We start from the raw sequence: 22102 nt of genomic DNA on the forward strand, positions 1-22102 counted from the left end.
CCAGGTCAATGAATACGGCTGCACAGTATTGTTTTTTTATCGATGGCGGTTAAGATATCGTTTAGGACCTTGAGCGTGGCTGAGGTGCACCCATGACCAGCTCTGAAACCAGATTGCATAGCGGAGAAGGTATGGTGGAATTTGAAATGGTCGGTAATCTGCTTGTTGACTTAGCTTTCGAAGACCTTAGAAAGGCAGGGTAGGATAGATTTAGGTCTATAACAGTTTGGGTCAAGAGTGTCCCCCCCCTTTGAAGAGGGGGATGACCGCAGCTGCTTTCCAATCTTTGGGAATCTCAGACGACACGAAAGAGAGGTTGAACAGGCTAGTAATAGGGGTGGCAACAATTTCGGCAGATAATTTTAGAAAGAAAGGGCCCAGATTGTCTATCCCGGCTGATTTGTAGGGGTCCAGATTTTGCAGCTCTTTCAGAACATCAGCTGACTGGTTTTGGGAGAAGGAGAAATGGGGAAGGCTTGGGGGAGTTGCTGTGGGGGGTGCAGTGCTGTTGACAAGGGGTAGGGGTAGCCAGGTGGAAAGCATGGCCAGCCGTAGAGAAATGCTTATTGAAATTCTCAATTATAGTGGATTTATCGGTGGTGACAGTGTTTCCTATCCTCAGTGCAGTGGGCAGCTGGGAGGAGGTGCTCTTATTCTCCATGGACTTTACAGTGTCCCAGAACTTTTTTTGAGTTTGTGTTGCAGGAAGCAAATTTCTGCTTGAAAAAGCTGGCCTTGGCTTTTCTAACTGCCTGTGTGTATTGGTTTCTAGCTTCCCTGAAAAGTTGCATATCACTGGGGCTGTTCAATGCTAATGCAGAACGCCATAGGATGTTTTTGTGTTGGTTAAGGGCGGTCAGGTCTGGAGAGAACCAAGGGCTATATCTGTTCCTGGTTCTAAATTTCTTGAATGGGGCATATTTAAGATGGTGAGGAAGGGATCCTCTACTGACGGGATGAGAATTTGAGACTCTGCATGTAGAATTCTGCAAAAATATATTCTGTGTATGATGTAGAACACCACATAATGCCACATACTTTTGTATATATAGTGTATATCAATTAATTGGTGAGTGCACTAGAACAGTCTCACCCTACTAGAATCTGAAGTCAAGTGTCTACTGTTTGCTGATGATCTGGTGCTTCTGTCCCAAACCAAGGAGGTTCTACAGCAGCACCTAGATCTTCTGCACATATTCTGTCAGACCTGGGCCCTCTTTGGTTGGGGACAGAACCATCAGATCATAATGGTTGCCAGAACCATAAATGCTAATTCCATCTAGACACCGTTGCCCTAGAAAACACAAAAAACTATACCTACCTCAGCCTAAACATTAGCACCACAGGTAACTTCCACAAAGCTGTGAACGATCTGAGAGACAAGGCAAGAAGGGCATTCTATGCCATCAAAAGGAACATAAACTTTGACATACCAATTAGGATCTGGCTAAAAATACTTGAATCAGTTATAGAACCCATTGCCGTTTAGGATTGTGAGTATAACAGTATAGCTTCCGTCCCTCTCCTCGCCTTGAACCAGGTACCCTCTGCACACATAGACAACTGACACCCACGAAGCCCCACGAGGTCTGGGGTCCGCTCACCAACCAAGAATTCACTAAATAGGACAAACACAAAATTGAGGCCTCTGCAAAAATATCCTCAGTTCACAACGTAGAGCACCAGATAATGCATGCAGAGCAGAATTAGGCCGATACCCACTAATGATCAAGATCCAGAAAAGAGATGTTAAATTCTACAACCACCTAAAAGGAAGTGATTCCCAAACCTTCCATTACAAAGCCATCACCTACAGAGAGATGAACCTGGAGAAGAGTCCCCTAAGCAAGCTGGTCCTGGGGCTCTGTTCACAAACACAAACACACCCCACAGAGCCCCAGGACAACAACACAATTAGACCCAACCAAATCATGAGAAAACAAAAAGATAATTACTTGACACATTGAAAAGAATTTACCAAAAACCAGAGCAAACTCAAATGCTATTTGGCCCTAAACAGAGAGTACACAGTGGCAGAATACCTGACCACTGTGACTGAACCAAACTTAAGGAAATCTTTGACTATGTACAGACTCAGTGAGCATAGCCTTGCCATTGAGAAAGGCTGCCGTAGGCAGACCTGCCTCTCAAGAGAAGACAGGCTGTGTGCACACTGCCCACAACATGAGGTGGAAACTGAGCTGTACTTCCTAACCTCCTGTCCAATGTATGACCATATTAGAGAGACATATTTCCCTCAGATTACACAGATCCACAAATAATTTGAAAACAAATCCAATTTTGATAAACTCCCATATCTACTGGGTTAAACACCACGGTGTGACATCACAGCAGCAAGATTTGTGACCTGTTGCCACAAGAAAAGGGCAACCAGTGAAGAACAAACACCACTGTAAATACAACCCATATTTATGCTTATCCTTTTGTACATTTGTACTTTAACTATTTGCACGTCATTACAACACTGCATATAGACATAATACGACATTTAAAATGTATTTATTAGTTTGGAACTTTTTGTAAGTGTAAAGTTTAAGTCGCAAAGTTCAAGGGGGCTACTTATTATCTACTTCACTTGCTTTAACATTGTAAACATATGTTTCCCATGCCAATAAAGCTTTTACATTTAAATGAAATTGAATTTACAGGCTGCTAGAGCTTTTACTAACCCTACCCTGGTGTCTCCACACAACTCCTCTTCGTTCCCAGAGCAACCTGCGAGTGTCAGGAAACCACAGTGAGTCAGTGCGGTTCCTGCTTATACATAAACTTTTGACCTACTCCTAAGGGAACATAGGCCACCGTATATGAATAAATACAGTTGATGTCAGGAAGTTTACATCCACTTAGGTTGGAGTCATTAAAACTCATTTTTCAAACACTCCACAATTTTCTTGTCAACAAACTATAGTTTTGGCAAGTCGGTTAGGACATCTACTTTGTGCATGATTGAACATTAAATACACATTTCTATAGAGGCAAGTGGAAACATAACCAACCCTGTTACACATTTTCCAACAAATGTTTACAGACAGATTATTTCACCTATAATTCACTGTATATATAATTCATTCACCTATAATTCACAATTCCAGTGGGTCAGAAGTTTACATACACTAAGTTGACTGTGCCTTTAAAAAGCTTGGAAAATTCCAGAAAATGATGTCATGACTTTAGAAGCTTCTGATAGGCTAATTGACATCATTTGAGTCAATTGGAGGTGTACCTGTGGATGTATTTCAAGGCCTACCTTCAAACTCAGTGCCTCTTTGCTTGACATCATGGTAAAATCAAAAGAAATGAGCCAAGACCTCAGAAAAAAAATTGTAGACCTCCACAATTGTGAAAAACTGAGTTAGTGTATTTGGCTGAGGTGTATGTAAACTTCCGTATATATATACTGAGCAAAAATATAAACGCATGTAACATGTAAAGTGTTGGTCCCATGTTTCATGAGCTGAAATAAAAGATCCCTGAAATTTTACACATGAACAAAAGGCTTATTTCTCTAAAATGTTGTCCATAAATTTGCTAACGTCCCTTTTAGTGAGCATTTCTCCTTTACCAAGATAATCCATCCACCTGACAGGTGTGGCATATCAAGAAGCTGATTAAACAGCATGAACATTGCACAGGTGCACCTTGTGCTGTGGACAATACAAGGCCACTCTAAAATGTGCAGGTTTGTCACACAACACCACGCCACAGATATCTAAAATGTTGAGAGAGCTGACTGCAGGAATGTCCACCAGAACTGTTGCCAGAAAATTGAATGTTCATTTCTCTACCATAAACAGCTTCCAACGTCGTTTTAGAGAATTTGGCAGTACATCCAAATGGCCTCACAACCGCAGACATTCTGTATGGCGTCGTGTGGGCAAGCGATTATGGTATGGGCAGACATAAACTACAGACAATGAACACAATTGCGTTTTATCGATTGCAATTTGAATGCACAGAGATACCCTGACGAGATCCTGAGGCTCATTGTCCTGCCATTCATCCACCGCCATCACCTCATGTTTCAGCATGATGCACGGCCCCATGTCACAAGGATCTGAACACAAATACTGGAAGCTGAACATGTCCCAGTTCTTCCATGTCCTGCATGTTTGGGATGCTCTAAATCGATGTGTACGACAGCATGTTCCAGTTCCTGCCAATTCCCAGCAATTTAGCACAGGCATTCAAGAGGAGTGGGACAACATTCCACAGGTCACAATCAACAGCGGAGACCCTACCTTTCTTTTTAAAGGTATCTGTGACCAGCAGATGCATATCTGTATTCCCAGTAACGTGAAACCCATAGATTAAGGGACCTAATGAATTTATTTAAATCGACTCATTTCCTTATATGAAATGTAACTCAGTAAAATGTTTGAAATTGTTGCATGTTGCGTTTATATATTTTGTTTCAGCATATAAACCTCTGTATCCAAGGATGTTTTTGGTCTCTAATGGACACTCCCTAACAGATTATTATTCTGTAGGACTGTTCTAAGGACCCTCCCCAAGGGGCCTTTAGGGATACATCCCAAAATGGAACCCTATGCCCTATGTAGTGCACTACTTTACATCAGAGTCCTATGGTCCAACATAGTGCACTAAATAGGGGATAGGGTGCTGTTTGGGATATAGCCTAGGAATGGTAATTAAAATCATGGCATTGTTCTGTTCAGACTGGGAGGCTTTTCTTTTCCTCCCATCCTGACATGAAGAGGAAACAGGAAAAGGAACTGTAACTCCCAATGCCTGGAGAGAGAGGCAGAGAGAGAGAGACATGAGAGACAAGAGAGCAGAGAGAGAGAGAGCGAGAGAGAGAGAGGCAGAGAGAGAGACACGAGAGACAAGAGAGAGAGAGAGCAGAGAGAGAGACGAGAGAGAGAGAGACACGAGAGACACGAGAGACAAGAGAGAGAGAGAGAGGGAGTAAGAATGAGAGAGAGGAAGTAAGAATGAGAGAGAGGGAGAGCAGAGAGAGGGAGTAAGAAGGAGAGAGAGAGAGAGTGGGAGAGAGAGAGAGAGTGAGAAGGAGGGAGAGCAGAGAGAGAGAGAGAGAGTAAGAAGGAGAGAGAGGGAGAGAGAGAGAGGGAGTAAGAAGGAGAGAGAGAGGGAGAGAGAGAGAGAGAGAGGAAGAGAGAGAGAGTAAGAAGGAGAGACAGAGGGAAAGAGAGAGAGAGTAAGAAGGAGAGAGAGAGGGAGAGAGAGAGGGAGTAAGAAGGAGGGAGAGCAGAGAGGAAAAGGAAAGAGAGGGAGGGTTCTGGGGCGAGCAAGACAGGGGAGGGAAAAGCAGGGAGGGAAAGGGAGGGTGCGATAGAGACTTTTCAGAGCCAGGAAGACTGTGAAGAGATGTGTATTGATGGGTCTCTCTGACACCCTCAGGGGTTTGGTCTTCTCTGTATCCCCAGTCTGAGCACCTCGGACCAGCAGCGCTGTGTGGATGTACACCCCAGCCCTGGAGCCTTTACCAGCCTACCGCTGGAGGATCATGTGTTATCATCTCTACTCTACTCTGTGTCTGGTCTACTGGTTCTCTCCGGGTATGTATCTCTACTCTGCTGTGTGTCTGGTGTACTGGTTCTCTCTGGGTATGTATCTCTACTCTGCTGTGTGTCTGGTGTACTGGTTCTCTCTGGGTATGTATCTCTACTCTGCTGTGTGTCTGGTGTACTGGTTCTCTCCGGGTATGTATCTCTACTCTGCTGTGTGTCTGGTGTACTGGTACTCTCCGGGTATGTATCTCTACTCTGCTGTGTGTCTGGTGTACTGGTACTCTCCGGGTATGTATCTCTACTCTGCTGTGTGTCTGGTGTACTGGTTCTCTCTGGGTATGTATCTCTACTCTGCTGTGTGTCTGGTCTACTGGTTCTCTCCGGGTATGTATCTCTACTCTGCTGTGTGTCTGGTCTACTGGTTCTCTCCGGGTATGTATCTCTACTCTGCTGTGTGTCTGGTGTACTGGTTCTCTCTGGGTATGTATCTCTACTCTGCTGTGTGTCTGGTGTACTGGTTCTCTCCGGGTATGTATCTCTACTCTGCTGTGTGTCTGGTGTACTGGTACTCTCCGGGTATGTATCTCTACTCTGCTGTGTGTCTGGTGTACTGGTACTCTCCGGGTATGTATCTCTACTCTACTGAGTCCCTTTTGCGTTATCTAGAACATTTTCTACTCTTTATTTATATTGAGGTCATTAGACCCCAAGGGAGATCTGTCCAGAGACACACGTGCCTTCAGAAAGTATTCACACCCCCTTGACTTTTTCCACATTTTGTTGTTAACAGCCTGAAGTTAAAATTGTTTAAACTGAGATTTATTTTCACTGGCCTACACACAATAGCACATAATGTCAAAGTGGAATTATAATATGGTTATTAATATGGTTATAATATGGGTATTATAATTATAATATAATGATATGTGTATATATATATATATATTTTTTTTTACAAATTAATTAAAAATGAAAAGCTGAAATGTTGAGTTAATAAGAATTCAACCCCTTTGTTATGGCAAGCTCAGGAGTAAACATTTACTTAACAAGTCACACAATAAGTTGCATGGACTCACTCTGTGTGCCATAATAGTGTTTAACATGATTTTTGGATGACTACCTCATCTCTGTACCCCCCACACATACAATTATCTGTAAGGTCCCTCAGTCGAGCAGTGAATTTCAAACACAGATTCAAACACAAAGACCAGGGTTGGTTTTCCGATGCCTCGCAAAGAAGGGCACCGATTGGTAGATTTAAAAATAGGTACTATTCCACAATATCTCAGTCACTTAATAATGTTTACATATATTGCATTACTCATCTCATATGTATATACTGTATTCTATACAATTCTACTGTATCTTAGTCTATGTATTACTCAACTCATATGTATATACTGTATTCTATACTATCTACTGTATCTCAGTCTATGCATTACTCATCTCATATGTATATACTGTATTCTATTCTACTGTATCTTAGTTCGTTCCGCTCTGACATCGCTCGTCCATATGTATATAGTCATAATTCATTCCTACTTAGATTTGTGTGTATTGGGTATATGTTGTGTAAAGTGTTAGATATTACTGCACTGTTGGAACTAGAAGTACAAGCATTTTTGCTTCATCTGCAATAACATCTGATAAAAACGTGTATGTGACCAATAACATCTGATAAAAACGTGTATGTGACCAATAACATCTGATAAAAACGTGTATGTGACCAATAACATTTGATAAAAACGTGTATGTGACCAATAACATCTGATAAAAACGTGTATGTGACCAATAACATCTGATAAAAACGTGTATGTGACCAATAACATCTGATAAAAACGTGTATGTGACCAATAACATCTGATAAAAACGTGTATGTGACCAATAACATCTGATAAAAACGTGTATGTGACCAATAACATCTGATAAAAACGTGTATGTGACCAATAACATCTGATAAAAACGTGTATGTGACCAATAACATTTGATTTGATTTCATTTGGTAGAAAATAAAAATAAAAAGCAGACATTGAATATCCCTTTGAGCGAATTACACTTAAGCTGGTGTATCAATACACCCAGTCACTACAAAGATACAGACGTCTTTCCTAACTCAGTTGCCAGAGAGCAGCGTTTCCCAACCTCAGTCCTCGGTCCCCAAGTGGTAGACATTTTGTTTTTTTGCCCTAACACTACACAACTGATTCAGATGATCAAAGCTTGATGATCAGTTGATTATTTGAACCAGCTGTGTAGTGGTAGGGCAAAACCTAAAACTTGCACCTCTTGGTGTGCCGAGTTTAGGAAACCCTGCCCTAGAGGAAGGAAAGCACTCAGAGATTTCCCCATGAGGCCAACAGTGACTTTAAAATAGTTATAGAGTTTAATGGCTGTGAAAGGAGAAAACTGAGGATGGATCAACAACATTCAAAATGGCGCCGGAAGAAATGGCAGCAGTTTTACAGGCGCCCAACCGATTGTGCTGCTATGTGCGATATTTGTAACTTATTTTGTACACAATGTTTCTGCAACCGTATTTTACAGCAAAACAGAGCTTCTGGATTTCAGGACAGCGATTACTCACCTCAGATTAGACAAAGAGCTTCTGGATATCAGGACAGCGATCACTCACCTCGGATTAGACTAAGAGCTTCTGGATTTCAGGACAGCGATCACTCACCTCGGATTAGACAAAGAGCTTCTGGATATCAGGACAGCGATCACTCACCTCGGATTAGACTAAGAGCTTCTGGATTTCAGGACAGTGATCACTCACCTCGGATTAAACAAAGATCTTCTGGATATCAGGACAGCGATCACTCACCTCGGATTAGACAAAGAGCTTCTAGATATCAGGACAGCGATCACTCACCTCGGATTCAACAAAGAGATTCTAGATATCAGGACAGCGATGACTCACCTCGGATTAGACAAAGATTTTTCCTAAACAAGCAAGAAACACAAGACCTTCTCCAAACACCCGACAGTGACATCATCCCGTTATTTGCAAAAGGAGGCGACGCAGAGGATTAAGAGCCGGATGCCTCTTAAATCAGTTCTACCAAATTTCCATCAACATGTTAAATGAGCAACAAGAGGGAGAAAAACATTCTTGTTCACCTGTACTCCACACACAGAGACGCGAACAAAGCTCTCCCTCGCCCTCCATTTGGTAAATCTGACCACAACTCTATCCTCCTGATTCCTGCTTACAAGCAAAAATTAAAGCAGGAAGCACCAGTGACTCGGTCTATAAAAAATGGTCAGATGAAGCAGATGCTAAACTACAGGACTGTTCTGCTATCACAGACTGGAACATGTTCCGGGATTCTTCCGATGGCATTGAGGAGTACACCACATCAGTCACTGGCTTTATCAATAAGTGCATTGAGGAAGTCGTCCCCACAGTGACTGTACGTACATACCCCAACCAGAAGCCATGGATTACAGGCAACATTCGCACTGAGCTAAAGGGTAGAGCTGCCGCTTTAAAGGTGTGGGACTCTAACCCGGAAGCTTACAAGAAATACTGCTATGCCCTCTGACGAACCATCAAACAGGCAAAGTGTCAATACAGGGCTAAGATTGAATCATACTACACCGGCTCCGACGCTCGCCTTGTGTGGCAGGGCTTGCAAACTATTACAGCACAGCCGAGAGCTGCCCAGTGACACGAGCCTACCAGACGAGCTAAATCACTTCTATGCTCGCTTCGAGGCAAGCAACACTGAGGCATGCATGAGAGCATCAGCTGTTCCGGACGACTGTGTGATCACGCTCTCCATAGCCGACATGAGTAAGACCTTTAAACAGGTCAACATACACAAGGCTGCGGGGCCAGACAGATTACCAGGATGTGTGCTCCGGGCATGCGCTGACCGACTGGCAGATGTCTTCACTGACATTTTCAACATGTCCATGATTGAGTCTGTAATACCAACATGTTTCAAGCAGACCACCATAGTGCCTGTGCTCAAGAACACTAAGGTAACCTGCCTAAATGACTACAGACCTGTAGCACTCATGTCCGTGGCCATGAAGTGCTTTGAAAAGGCTGTTCATGGCTCACATCAACACCATTATCCCAGAAACCCTAGACCCACTCCAATTTGCATACCGCCCAAACAGATCCACAGATAATGCAATCTCTATTGCACTCCACACTGCCCTTTCCCACCTGGACAAAAGGAACACCTACGTGAGAATGCTGTTCATTGACTACAGCTCAGCGTTCAACACCATAGTACCCTCAAAGCTCATCACTAAGCTAAGGATCCTGGGACTAAACACCTCCCTCTGCAACTGGATCCTGGACATCCTGACGGGCTTCCCCCAGGTGATGAGAGTAGGTAGCAACACATCGGCCACGCTGATCCTCAACATTGGAGCTCCCCAGGGGTGCTTGCTCAGTCCTGTCCTGTACTCCCTGTTCACCCACGACTGCATGGCCAGGCACGACTCCAACACCATCAATAAGTTTGCAGACGACACAACAGTGGTAGGCCTGATCACCGACAATGACGAGACAGCCTATAGGGAGGAGGTCAGAGACCTGGCCGGGTGGTGCCAGAATAACAACCTCTCCCTCAACGTAACCAAGACTAAGGAGATGATTGTGGGAAACAAGAAAAGGAGGACCGAGCACGTCCCCAATCTCATCGACGGGGCTGTAGTGGAGCAGGTTGAGAACTTCAAGTTCTTTGGTGTCCACATCAACAACAAACTAGAATGGTCCAAACACACCAAGACAGTTGTGAAGAGGGCACGACAAAGCCTATTCTCCCTCAGTAAACTGAAAAGATTTGGCATGGGTCCTGAGATCCTCAAAAGGTTCTACAGCTGCAACATCGAGAGCATCCTGACTGGTTGCATCACTGCCTGGTACGGCAATTGCTCGGCCTCCGACCGCAAGGCACTACAAAGGGTAGTGCGTACAGCCCAGTACATCACTGGGGCTAAGCTGCCTGCCATCCAGGACCTCTACACCAGGCGGTGTCAGAGGAAGGCCCTAAAAATCGTCAAAGACCCCAGCCACCCCAGTCATAGACTGTTCTCTCTACTACCGCATGGCAAGTGATACCAGAATGCCAAGATTTGGACAAAAAGGCTTCTCAACAGATTTTACCCCCAAGCCATAAGACTCCTGAACAGGTAAGCAAATGGCTATCCGGGCTATCTGCATTGTGTCCCACCCACCACCCGCCAACCCCTCTTTTACGCTACTGCTACTCTCTGTTCATCATATATGCATAGTCACTTTAACCATATATACATGTACATACTACGTCAATCAGCCTGACTAACCGGTGTCTGTATATAGCCTCTCTACTGTATATAGCCTCTCTACTGTATATAGCCTCTCTACTGTATATAGTCTCTCTACTGTATATAGTCTCTCTACTGTATATAGCCTCTCTACTGTATATAGTCTCTCTACTGTATATAGCCTCTCTACTGTATATAGCCTCTCTACTGTATATAGCCTCCCTACTGTATATAGCCTCTCTACTGTATATAGCCTGTCTACTGTATATAGCCTCTCTACTGTATATAACCTCTCTACTGTATATAACCTCTCTACTGTATATAACCTGTCTTTTTACTGATGTTTTATTTCTTTACCTACCTATTGTTCACCTAATACCTTTTTTGCACTATTTGTTAGAGCCTGTAAGTAAGCATTTCAATGTAAGGTCTGTTGTATTCGGCGCACGTGACAAATAAACCTTGATTTGATTGTAGTTGATTGTTAATACTAACCTAAATGACAGAGTGAAAAGAAGGAAGCCTGTACAGAATACTAATATTCCAAAACATGCATCCTGTTTGCAACAAGGCACAAAAGTAATACTGCAAAAAATGAGGGCGCGCAATTCACTTTTTGTCCTGAATACCAAGTGTTATGGTTGGGGCAAATTCAATACAACACATTACTGAGAACCACTCTCCATATGTTCAAGCATAGTGGTGGCTGCATCATGTTATGGGTATGCTTGTAATCGATAAGGACAGGGGAGTTTTTCAGGATAAAAAAATAACTGAATGGAACTAAGCACAGGCAAATGATCAACAACCATTTTGAGTTTGAAGAAGTTTGAAAAGAATAATGGGCAAATGTTGCACAATCCAGGTGTGGAAAGCTCTTAGAGACTTACGCAGAAAGACTCACAGCTCTTAGAGACTTACCCAGAAAGACTCTAAGATTCGAACATCTATTGACGCAGGGGTATGAATTCTTATATAAATGAGTGATTTCTGTATTTAATTTTCTATACATTTGCAAACATTTCTATAAACATATTAACACTTTGTCATTATGGGGTATTGTGTGTGTAGATGGGTGAGGGGGGAAACACCTATATAATCCATTTTAAATTCAGGCTGTAACACAATGAAATGTGGAATAAGGGAAAGGGTATGAATACTTTCTGAATGGCACTGTAGAGATAGATAGAGATAGTCTCTATCTGGTTCTGTTTCTATGATCTGACACCATGTGGGCCAGACACGGTCTATGGTTAACACCTCGCAGTAGCAGTGTGTGGGTAAAATCACCGGGGAAGCCAAGCCAGAAAACACAAAAGCCTTTTTACAACATCTGTGTTGTGATAATTGTGTTTGCTCTTTAACCTCTCAGTTCATATGCCTTGCCACCGTGATATAGAGGCCTAAAAGCAGAGACAAGAAGACAGACACAGTGGTATAATAAATTCAACCACACCTTTGTTTCATTACAAAACCAGAGAACAACAATCTGTCTGATGAAGTCCACAAAGCAAATATTGAACATAACAAACAGCTACATGACCTGCTGCAGGGGTCAAGCAAGTTAATGTTTCTGACATTTTCAGACCACTAAACAACTATTGATTTATAACCACAGAGAGTTAGAGCTGCCTCCATTATTCCAGCACCATTTAAACTTCAACATTTCAACATCAAATCACCCCTGTTTAGTCTAATACTGTGAGAACTAAAAAGATAACAAAAACAATTTAGACCAATCAACGTAAGCTAAATATGATGTGGCTGTCAATGGTTCTGGTTTCTGTGTGTGCGTGTGCGTTTGTGCAAGCAGAAAAACATGTTGACTCACCCTAGAGAAACGTCAATGCCTTCCTCCTCTCTTTCATGTTGACTAAACGGTCTATGACTCTGTCATACAGTACAAGCTTTTAGTTTTTGATGTCCCAGGCTACCTGGCTAAAATGCTTTGCTCGCTAGCCTAACTTCCATTCATGAGCAGCATTAGCCAGTTAACATTAGCCTTCTACATCTAGCTACATATTGAACTTCCATCCTTTCAGGCCAGGGGCACAACAATGTATGAATTAATATAACCAACTGTATTACTGCTTAAAACTTCTTTGGGAATGGTGTCCCTTCCACGGGACGGTTGAGCTAACGTAGGCTAATGCGATTAGCATGAGGTTGTAAGTAACTAGAACATTTCCCAGGACATAGACATGTCTGGTATTGGCAGAAAGCTTAAATTCTTGTTACTCTAACTGCATGGTCCAATTTACAGTAGCTATTACAGTGAAATAATACCATGCTATTGTTTGAGGAGAGTGCACAGTTTTGAACATGAAAAGTTATTAATAAACAAATTTGGCACATTTGGGCAGTCTTGATATAATATTTTTAGAACAGAAATGCAATGGTTCATTGGATCAGTCAAACTGTGCACATACACTGCTACCATCTAGTGGCCAAAATCTAAATTGCAGCTGGGCTGGAATTATACATTATGTCCTTTTGCATTTCAAAGATGATGGTACAAAACATGTACAAAAGAATAGTTGTTGTTTTCCCCTCTGTATGATCTTTTACCAGATATATTGTGTTATATTCTCTCAAAGTTCAAAGTTCAATATGCATATCCTTGCTTTAGGGCCTGAGCTACAGGCAGTTGGATTTGGATATGTCATTTTAGGAGAAAATTGAAAGAAAAAAAAAGGGGGGGGGCGGATCGTCTTTTGGTCTTAAACATCCCCACCAGTGAATACTGAAATCGACACTTTGTCCTTTTTAAGGACACACCTCAGATATTGCCTCCCATCTCAGTGAAAACTCATTTAACGCAGGTAAATTACCAATCCCGGCGCTTGTGTTTGGAAAAACAGAACAGCACTGGCTTTAACAACAGGTTGAAATGGACAATTGTCTGAAAATAGAGCCCTTTCATTTTTTGTTCAGATGAGTTTTGACCTTATCTCAGTGACTTGAGGGTGTGTCGTCTGTCCAAACAACATGCTGTGTCCCACATAGTGCACTACTTCTGATAGTGCACTACTTTGGACCACCAGAGCCCTGGGCATATGATGCCATTTAGAACAGACAGTGTGAAAGGTGGTGGTGGTGTGGGGGGGGGGGGGGGGGGGGGGGGGGGGGGGGGAGAGATATGGGGAGACCACCTGCGGATGAAAAAACACGAGATTTTCCTTGAACAGAAATTAAACACACACAGCGGAGGTCTGAGAACAGATTTCTGGTCATATGAAACAGAAATCAGAAAGGAAGAAATGTCATGTTTAATGCTCAGTGAACATCCAACCATGTTGATGAAATTAAATAGCTGTTTAATTCCCGTTCAGGTTTCATGTTCTTTAAAAATGTTATTTTAGCACCATGTATTTATGTCTGAGACGTGTAGCACATGACCTCACGACTGTCCCAAACCAGTTTAAACATAAAAGTTGTGAACATTGAGATGATAGTATATAATTGAGGTTTATAGGATAGAAAGAAACTCTTGTAGCAAACCATCCAGCCTCCTGTCTGTCTGTCTGCCTGTCTGTCTGCCTGCCTGCCTGGCTGTCTGCCTGGCTGTCTGCCTGCCTGCCTGCCTGTCTGCCTCACACACACACACACTACTTTAACTCTAGTTGGAAGGCCGCCATGACAGCATCACTCCAATCCCGTACACTTCACCCTGCATGAACACAACAACAGAAACGCCCGTAATCATCTGCGTGTGTATAACTGAGTGTGAGTCCCAAATGGAACCCTATTCCCTTTATAGTGCACTACTATTGACCAGAGCCCTATGGAACCCTATTCCCTATATAGTGCACTACTTCAGACGAAAGTATAGAGGGAATAGGGACCATTTGGGATTTCATACTGAGTAATTCCCTAAACACTATCAGCTACAGTTGAAGACAGAAGTTTACATACATCTTAGCCAAATATATTTAAACTCAGTTTTTTCCACAATTTCTGACATTTAATCCTAGTAAAAATTCCCTGTCTTGGGCCAGTTAGGATCACCACTTTATTTTAAGAATGTGAAATGTCAGAATAATAGTAGAGAGAATGATTTATTTCAGCTTTTACTTATTTCATCACATTCCCAGTCAGAAGTTTACATACACTCAACTAGTATTTGGTAGCATTGCCTTTACAGTATTTAACTTGGGTCAAACGTTTCGGGTAGCCTTCCATAAGCTTCCCACAATAAGTTGGGTGATTTTTTGCCCATTCCTCCTGACAGAGCTGGTGTAACTGAGTCAGGTTTGTAGGCCTCCTTGCTCGCACACGCTTTTACAGTTCTGCCCACACATTTTCTATAGGATTGAGGTCAGGGCTTTGTGATGGCCACTCCAATATCTTGACTTTGTTGTCCTTAAGCCTTTTTGCCACATCTTTTGGAAGGACGCTTGGGGTCATTGTCCATTTGAAAGACTCATTTGCGACCAAGCTTTAACTTCCTGACTGATGTCTTGAGATGTTGCTTCAATAAATCCACATAATTTTCCTTTCTCATGATGCCATCTATTTTGTGAAGTGCACCAGTCCATCCTGCAGCAAAGCACCCCCACAACATGATGCTGCCACCCCCGTGCTTCACGGTTGGGATGGTGTTCTTCGGCTTGCAAGCCTCCCCCTTTTTCCTCCAAACATAACGATGGTCATTATGGCCAAACAGTTCTATATTTGTTTCATCATACCAAAAGAGATTTCCCATCTGTCCCCATGTGCAGTTGCAAACCGTAGTCTGGCTTTTTTTATGGCGGTTTTGGAGAAGTGGCTTCTTCCTTGCTGAGCGGCCTTTCAGGTTATGTTGATTTAGGACCCATTTTACTGTGGATATAGATACTTTTGTACCTGTTTCCTCCTGCATCTTCACATGGTCCTTTGCTGTTCTGGGATTGATTTGCACTTTTCTCACCAAAGTACTTTCATCTCTAGGAGACAGAACGCATCTCCTTCCTGAGCAGTATGATGGCTGCGTGGTCCCATGGTGTTTATACTTGCGTACTATTGTTTGTATAGATGAACGTGGTACCTTCAGGCGTTTGGAAATTGTTCCCAAGGATGAACCAGAATTGTGGAGGTCTACAATTCTTTTTCTGAGTTCTTGGCTGATTTGTTTTTGATTTTCCCATGATGTCAAGCAAAGAGGCACTGAGTTTGAAGGTAGGCCTTGAAATACATCCACAGTTACACCTCCAATTGACTCAAAATGTCAATTAGCCTATCAGAAGCTTCTAAAGCCATGACATAATTTTCTGGAATTTTCCAAGCAGTTTAAAGGCACAGTCAACTTAGTGTATGTAAACTTCTGACCCACTGGAATTGTGATACAGTGAATTATAAGTGAAATAATCTGTCTGTAAACAATTGTTGGAAAAATAACGTGTGTCATGCACAAAGTAGATGTCCTAACCGACTTGCCAAAACTATAGTTTGTTAACAAGAAATTTGTGGAGTGGTTGAAATACGAGTTTTAATGACTCCAACCTAAGTGTATGTAATCTTCCGACTTCAACTGTACGTAAATCAAGAGATTAAGCCGTTCATGTTAAAATAAGGCTCCTTGGCCTTTTAATCAATTGGATTTGATGTGACACTTTAGTATTAGATTTATTTAAGAGGTAAGAGGAAAATGTAGCACTTCCCGTAATATTCTTATATATGTAATATTCTGTTCTTCCCTCTATAAACCTCTACCCTGGTTGTCAGGAGTCCTCAGGACTGTTCTTCCCTCTATAAACCTCCACCCTGGTTGTCAGGAGTCCTCAGGACTGTTCTTCCCTCTATAAACCTCTACCCTGGTTGTCAGGAGTCCTCAGGACTGTTCTTCCCTCTATAAACCTCCACCCTGGTTGTCAGGAGTCCTCAGGACTGTTCTTCCCTCTATAAACCTCCACCCTGGTTGTCAGGAGTCCTCAGGACTGTTCTTCCCTCTATAAACCTCCACCCTGGTTGTCAGGAGTCCTCAGGACTGTTCTTCCCTCTATAAACCTCTACCCTGGTTGTCAGGAGTCCTCAGGACTGTTCTTCCCTCTATAAACCTCTACCCTGGTTGTCAGGAGTCCTCAGGACTGTTCTTCCCTCTATAAACCTCTACCCTGGTTGTCAGGAGTCCTCAGGACTGTTCTTCCCTCTATAAACCTCTACCCTGGTTGTCAGGAGTCCTCAGGACTGTTCTTCCCTCTATAAACCTCTACCCTGGTTGTCAGGAGTCCTCAGGACTGTTCTTCCCTCTATAAACCTCTACCCTGGTTGTCAGGAGTCCTCAGGACTGTTCTTCCCTCTATAAACCTCTACTCTGGTTGTCAGGAGTCCTCAGGACTGTTCTTCCCTCTATAAACCTCTACCCTGGTTGTCAGGAGTCCTCAGGACTGTTCTTACTTCAACAACAATAGCAGGGTGAGGTTTCCTGAACATTAACAGGAAGGATTGCTTTACAACAGTAGCTACAGGGGAAATGACATGTCAGGACCAGAACATTCTATTCACTTGATCTTAGCTGAATGTTCCTGCTTTACTAAGATCATGTCAGCAAAGGTGAAGATATTATTTTATCTTTATTTTACTAGGCAAGTCAGTTAAGAACAAATTCTTATTTTCAATGACAGCCTAGGAACAATGGGTTAACTTCCTTGTTCAGGGGCAGAATGAGAGATTTTTTAAAAATCTTGTCAGCTCGGGGATTTGATCTAGTATTCTAGGATCAACAGAGGTCAAACAGTATTTTAGGATCAACAGAGGTCGTACAGTATTTTAGGATCAACAGAGGTCAAACAGTATTTTAGGATCAACAGAGGTCATACAGTATTTTAGGATCAACAGAGGTCATACAGTATTTTAGGATCAACAGAGGTCAAACAGTATTCTAGGATCAACAGAGGTCACACAGTATTCTAGGATCAACAGAAAGGCCCAAGATGTTTCATATGAAGGATGGTTTGATACGGTTGCTGCAGACTGAAAGGTGATGGGGTAATATGAGAGTTGTGACTATTCTTCCTGAGTAAATGATGTGTTTGTCAGGATCCTGCAGTGGATGCACAGCATGTGAGAAACTTCACACATCTTTCTCTGTCCAGGGGGTTGATACACTGCAGGCTGTGAGTGTGTGTGTGTGTGTGTGTGTGTGTGTGTGTGTGTGTGTGTGTGTGTGTCAAGAGGTCAGACCATCAGAGGGCTAGCTGCATAACAGTACCATGATCTCTTCCATATGGTCTCTCTCTCTCTCTCTCTCATTCAATTCAATTTAAGAGCTTTATTGGCATGAGAAACATATGTTCATATTGCCAAAGCAAGTGAAATAGATAATAAACAAAAGTGAAATAAAAAATAAAAAATGAACAGTAAACATTACACTCACGAAATGCCAGATGAATAAAGACATAAATATGGGTTGTATTTACAATGTTTGTTGTTCACTGCTTGACCTTTTCTTGTGGCAAATCTTGTTGCTGTGATGGCACAATTGTGGTATTTCACTCAGTAGATATGTGATTTTATCAAAATTGGGTTTGTTTTTCTAATTCTGTTATCTAAGGGAAATATGTGTCTCTAATATGTTCATACATTTGGCAGGAGGTTAGGAAGTGCAGCTCAGTTTCCACCTCATGTTGTGGGCAGTGTGCACATAGCCTGTCTTCTCTTGAGAGCCAGGTCTGCCTACGGCAGCCTTTCTCTATAGCAAGGCTATGCTCACTGAGTCTGTACATAGTCAAAGATTTCCTTAAGTTTGGGTCAGTCACAGTGGTCAGGTATTCTGCCACTGTGTACTCTCTGTTTAGAGCCAAATAGCATTCTAGTTTGCTCTGTTTTTTGGTAAATTCTTTCCAATGTGTCAAGTAATTATCTTTTTGTTTCCTCGTGACATGGTTGAGTCTAATTGTGTTGCTGTCCTGGGGCTCTGTGGGGTCTGTTTGTGTTTGTGAACAGAGCTCCAGGACCAGCTTGCTTAAGGGGACTCTTCTCCAGGTTCATCTCTCTGTAGGTGATGTCTTTGTTATGGAAGGTTTGGGAATTGCTTCCTTTTAGGTGGTTGTAGAATTTAACGTCTCTTTCTGGATTTTGATAATTAGCGGGTATCGGCATAATTCTGCTCTGCATGCATTATCTGGTGCTCTACGTTGTGAACTGAGGATATTTTTGCAGAGGCCTCAATTTTGTGTTTGTCCTATTTAGTGAATTCTTGGTTGGTGAGCGGACCCCAGACCTCGTGGGGCTTCGTGGGTGTCAGTTGTCTATGTGTGCAGATGGTACCTGGTTCAAGGCGAGGAGAGGGACGGAAGCTATACTGTTATACTCACAACCCTAAACGGCAATGGGGTCTATAACTGATTCAAGTATTTTTAGCCAGATCCTAATTGGTATGTCAAAGTTTATGTGCCTTTTGATGGCATAGAATGCCCTTAGAAGGCCCTTCTTGCCTTGTCTCTCAGATCGTTCACAGCTTTGTGGAAGTTACCTGTGGTGCTAATGTTTAGGCTGAGGTAGGTATAGTTTTTTGTGTTTTCTAGGGCAAAGGTGTCTAGATGGAATTAGCATTTATGGTTCTGGCAACCATTATGATCTGATGCTTCTGTCCCCAACCAAAGAGGGCCCAGGTCTGACAGAATATGTGCAGAAGATCTAGGTGCTGCTGTAGAACCTCCTTGGTTTGGGACAGAAGCACCAGATCATCAGCAAACAGTAGACACTTGACTTCAGATTCTAGTAGGGTGAGACTGTTCTAGTGCACTCACCAATTCATTGATATACACTATATATACAAAAGTACGTGGACACCACTTCAAATTAGTGGATACAGCTATTTCAGTCACACCCGTTGCTGGCAGGTGTATACAATCAAGCACACAGCCATGCAATCTCCATAGACAAACATTGGCAGTAGAATGGCCTTACTGAAGAGCTCAGTGACTTTTAACGTGGCACCGTCATAGGATGCCACCTTTCCAACACGTCAGTTCATGAAATTTCTGCCCTGCTAGAGCTGCCCCGGTCATCTGTAAGTGCTGTTATTGTGAAGTGGAAATGTCTTGGAGCAACAACAGCTCAGCTGCGAAGTGGTAGGCCACACATGATCACAGAACAGAGAGTGCTGAAGCGTAAAAATAATTTGTCCAACGTCGGGAGCTTCCTGAAATGGGTTTCCATGGCCGAGCAGCCGCACACAAGCATAAGATCACCAAGCGTCGGCTGAAGTGGTGTAAAGCTCACTGCCATTGGACTCAGTGGAAACATGTTCTCTAGAGTAGTGGAAATGTGTTCTCTGGAGCAGTGGAAACGTGTTCTCTGGAGCAGTGGAAACGTGTTCTCTGGAGCAGTGGAAACGTGTTCTCTGGAGCAGTGGAAACGTGTTCTCTATATTAGTGGAAACGTGTTCTCTGGAGCAGTGGAAACGTGTTCTCTGGAGCAGTGGAAACGTGTTCTCTGGAGCAATGGAAACGTGTTCTCTGGAGCAGTGGAAACGTGTTCTCTGGAGCAGTGGAAACGTGTTCTCTGGAGCAGTGGAAACGTGTTCTCTGGAGCAGTGGAAACGTGTTCTCTGGAGCAGTGGAAACATGTTCTCTGGAGCAGTGGAAACGTGTTCTCTGGAGCAGTGGAAACGTGTTCTCTGGAGCAGTGGAAACGTGTTCTCTATATATTAGTGGAAACGTGTTCTCTGGAGCAGTGGAAACGTGTTCTCTGGAGCAGTGGAAACGTGTTCTCTGGAGCAGTGGAAACGTGTTCTCTGGAGCAGTGGAAACGTGTTCTCTATATTAGTGGAAACGTGTTCTCTGGAGCAGTGGAAACGTGTTCTCTGGAGCAGTGGAAACGTGTTCTCTGGAGCAGTGGAAACGTGTTCTCTGGAGCAGTGGAAACGTGTTCTCTGGAGCAGTGGAAACGTGTTCTCTGGAGCAGTGGAAACGTGTTCTCTGGAGCAGTGGAAACGTGTTCTCTGGAGTAATGACTCACGCTTCACCATCTGGCAGTCTGATGAACGAATCTGGGTTTGGTGGATGCCAGGAGAACGCTACTTGCCCAAATGCATAGTGTAAAGTTTGGTGGAGGAGGAATAAGGGTCTGGGGCTGTTTTTCATGGTTTGCTTCAGGCCCTTTAGTTCCAGTGAAGGGAAATCTTAACGCTACAGCATACAATGACATTCTGGACGATTCTGTGCTTCCAACTTTGTGGCCACAGTTTGGGGAAGGCCTTTTCCTATTTCAGCATGCCCGGTGCACAGAGCGAGGTCCATACAAAAATAGTTTGTCGAGTTCTGTGTGAAAGAACTTGACTGGCCTGCACAAAGCTCTGACCTCAACCACCTCGAACACCTTTGGGATGAATTGGAACGCTGACTGTGAGCCAGGCCTAATCGCCCAACATCAGTGCCCTACCTCACTAATGCTCTTGTGGCTGAATGGAAGCAAGTCCCCGCAGCGATGTTCCAACATCTGGTCTAGTGGAAATCTAGTGGAAATCCTTCCCAGAAGAGTGGAGGCTGTTATAAGCAAAGGGGGAACCAACTCCATATTAATGCCAATGATTTTGAAAAATATGTTCAATGAACAGGTGTCCAAAGTATTGTATATGCTTTTTTGTGACTATTTTACCCTCTTTTTCAATGATATCCAATTACAATCTTGTTTCATCACTGCAACTCCCCAACTGGCTCAGGAGAGGCGAAGTTATGTGTCCTCTTCTTAACACCTGTCCACTTAACCCGGTAGCCAGCGACACCGATGTGTCAGAGGAAACACCGTCCAACTGAAGTCAGCCTGCAGGTACCTGGCTTGCCACAAGGAGTTGCTAGAGAGCCAAGTAAAGCCCACCCAGCCAAACCGTCTTCTAACCCGGGCGATGCTGGTCCAATTGTGCTCTCGGTCATGGCTGGCTGTGACACAGCCTGGGATTGAACCTGGGTCTGTAGTGACGCCTCAAGCACTCAAGTGCCTTAGACTGCTGCGCCACTCTGGAGGCCCCATGTATGTTGAAGTGTGGGGCTCAAGCTGCATCCCTGTCTCATCCCCCAGCCCTGACAAAAGAAACCAGTGTGGGATTTTTGCCAATTTTAACTGCACACTTATTGTGTACATCATGAAGTTCTCTCTCTCTCTCTCTCTCGCTCTCTGTCTGTCTCTGTATTTCTCTCTCTCTCTCCCCCTCTCTCGCTCTCTCTCTCTCTCTCACTACTCTCTCTCTCTCATTCTCTATGCTGTGCTCTCTCATCCTCCACCAGTTGTAAATCACAGCTAGCTCAGAGACAGATAACAGGCAAAGCCAGAACGGCTTTGAAACACTGACCCATCATTCCTGCCTGACCAACTGGTCAGTGTACTTTAGGTGGATGGATATC

The 22102-nt window shown here is 43.2% G+C and overlaps 1 protein-coding gene across 5 annotated transcripts in view; it reads left to right on the forward strand.

Moving 5' to 3' along the window:
• The first annotated feature begins 4978 nt into the window (after nucleotides 1-4978).
• The window catches only part of LOC139422659 (TEK tyrosine kinase, endothelial), an 83739-nt gene continuing 66615 nt past the window's right edge, over nucleotides 4979-22102 (forward strand). For 2 of the 5 annotated variants that reach the window (XM_071173831.1, XM_071173832.1), the window contains exon 1: nucleotides 5340-5561. In XM_071173831.1, the coding sequence (XP_071029932.1) occupies nucleotides 5462-5561 (100 nt within the window). In that variant the 5' untranslated portion in view covers nucleotides 5340-5461. Of the gene's footprint in view, nucleotides 5562-5926; nucleotides 5946-6033; nucleotides 6042-22102 lie in introns of those variants that run through there. The other 3 variants (XM_071173828.1, XM_071173829.1, XM_071173830.1) reach the window with 3 other exon arrangements.

The sequence above is a fragment of the Oncorhynchus clarkii genome, chromosome 12 (genome assembly GCF_045791955.1).
Source record: "Oncorhynchus clarkii lewisi isolate Uvic-CL-2024 chromosome 12, UVic_Ocla_1.0, whole genome shotgun sequence".
NCBI lineage: Eukaryota > Metazoa > Chordata > Actinopteri > Salmoniformes > Salmonidae > Oncorhynchus > Oncorhynchus clarkii.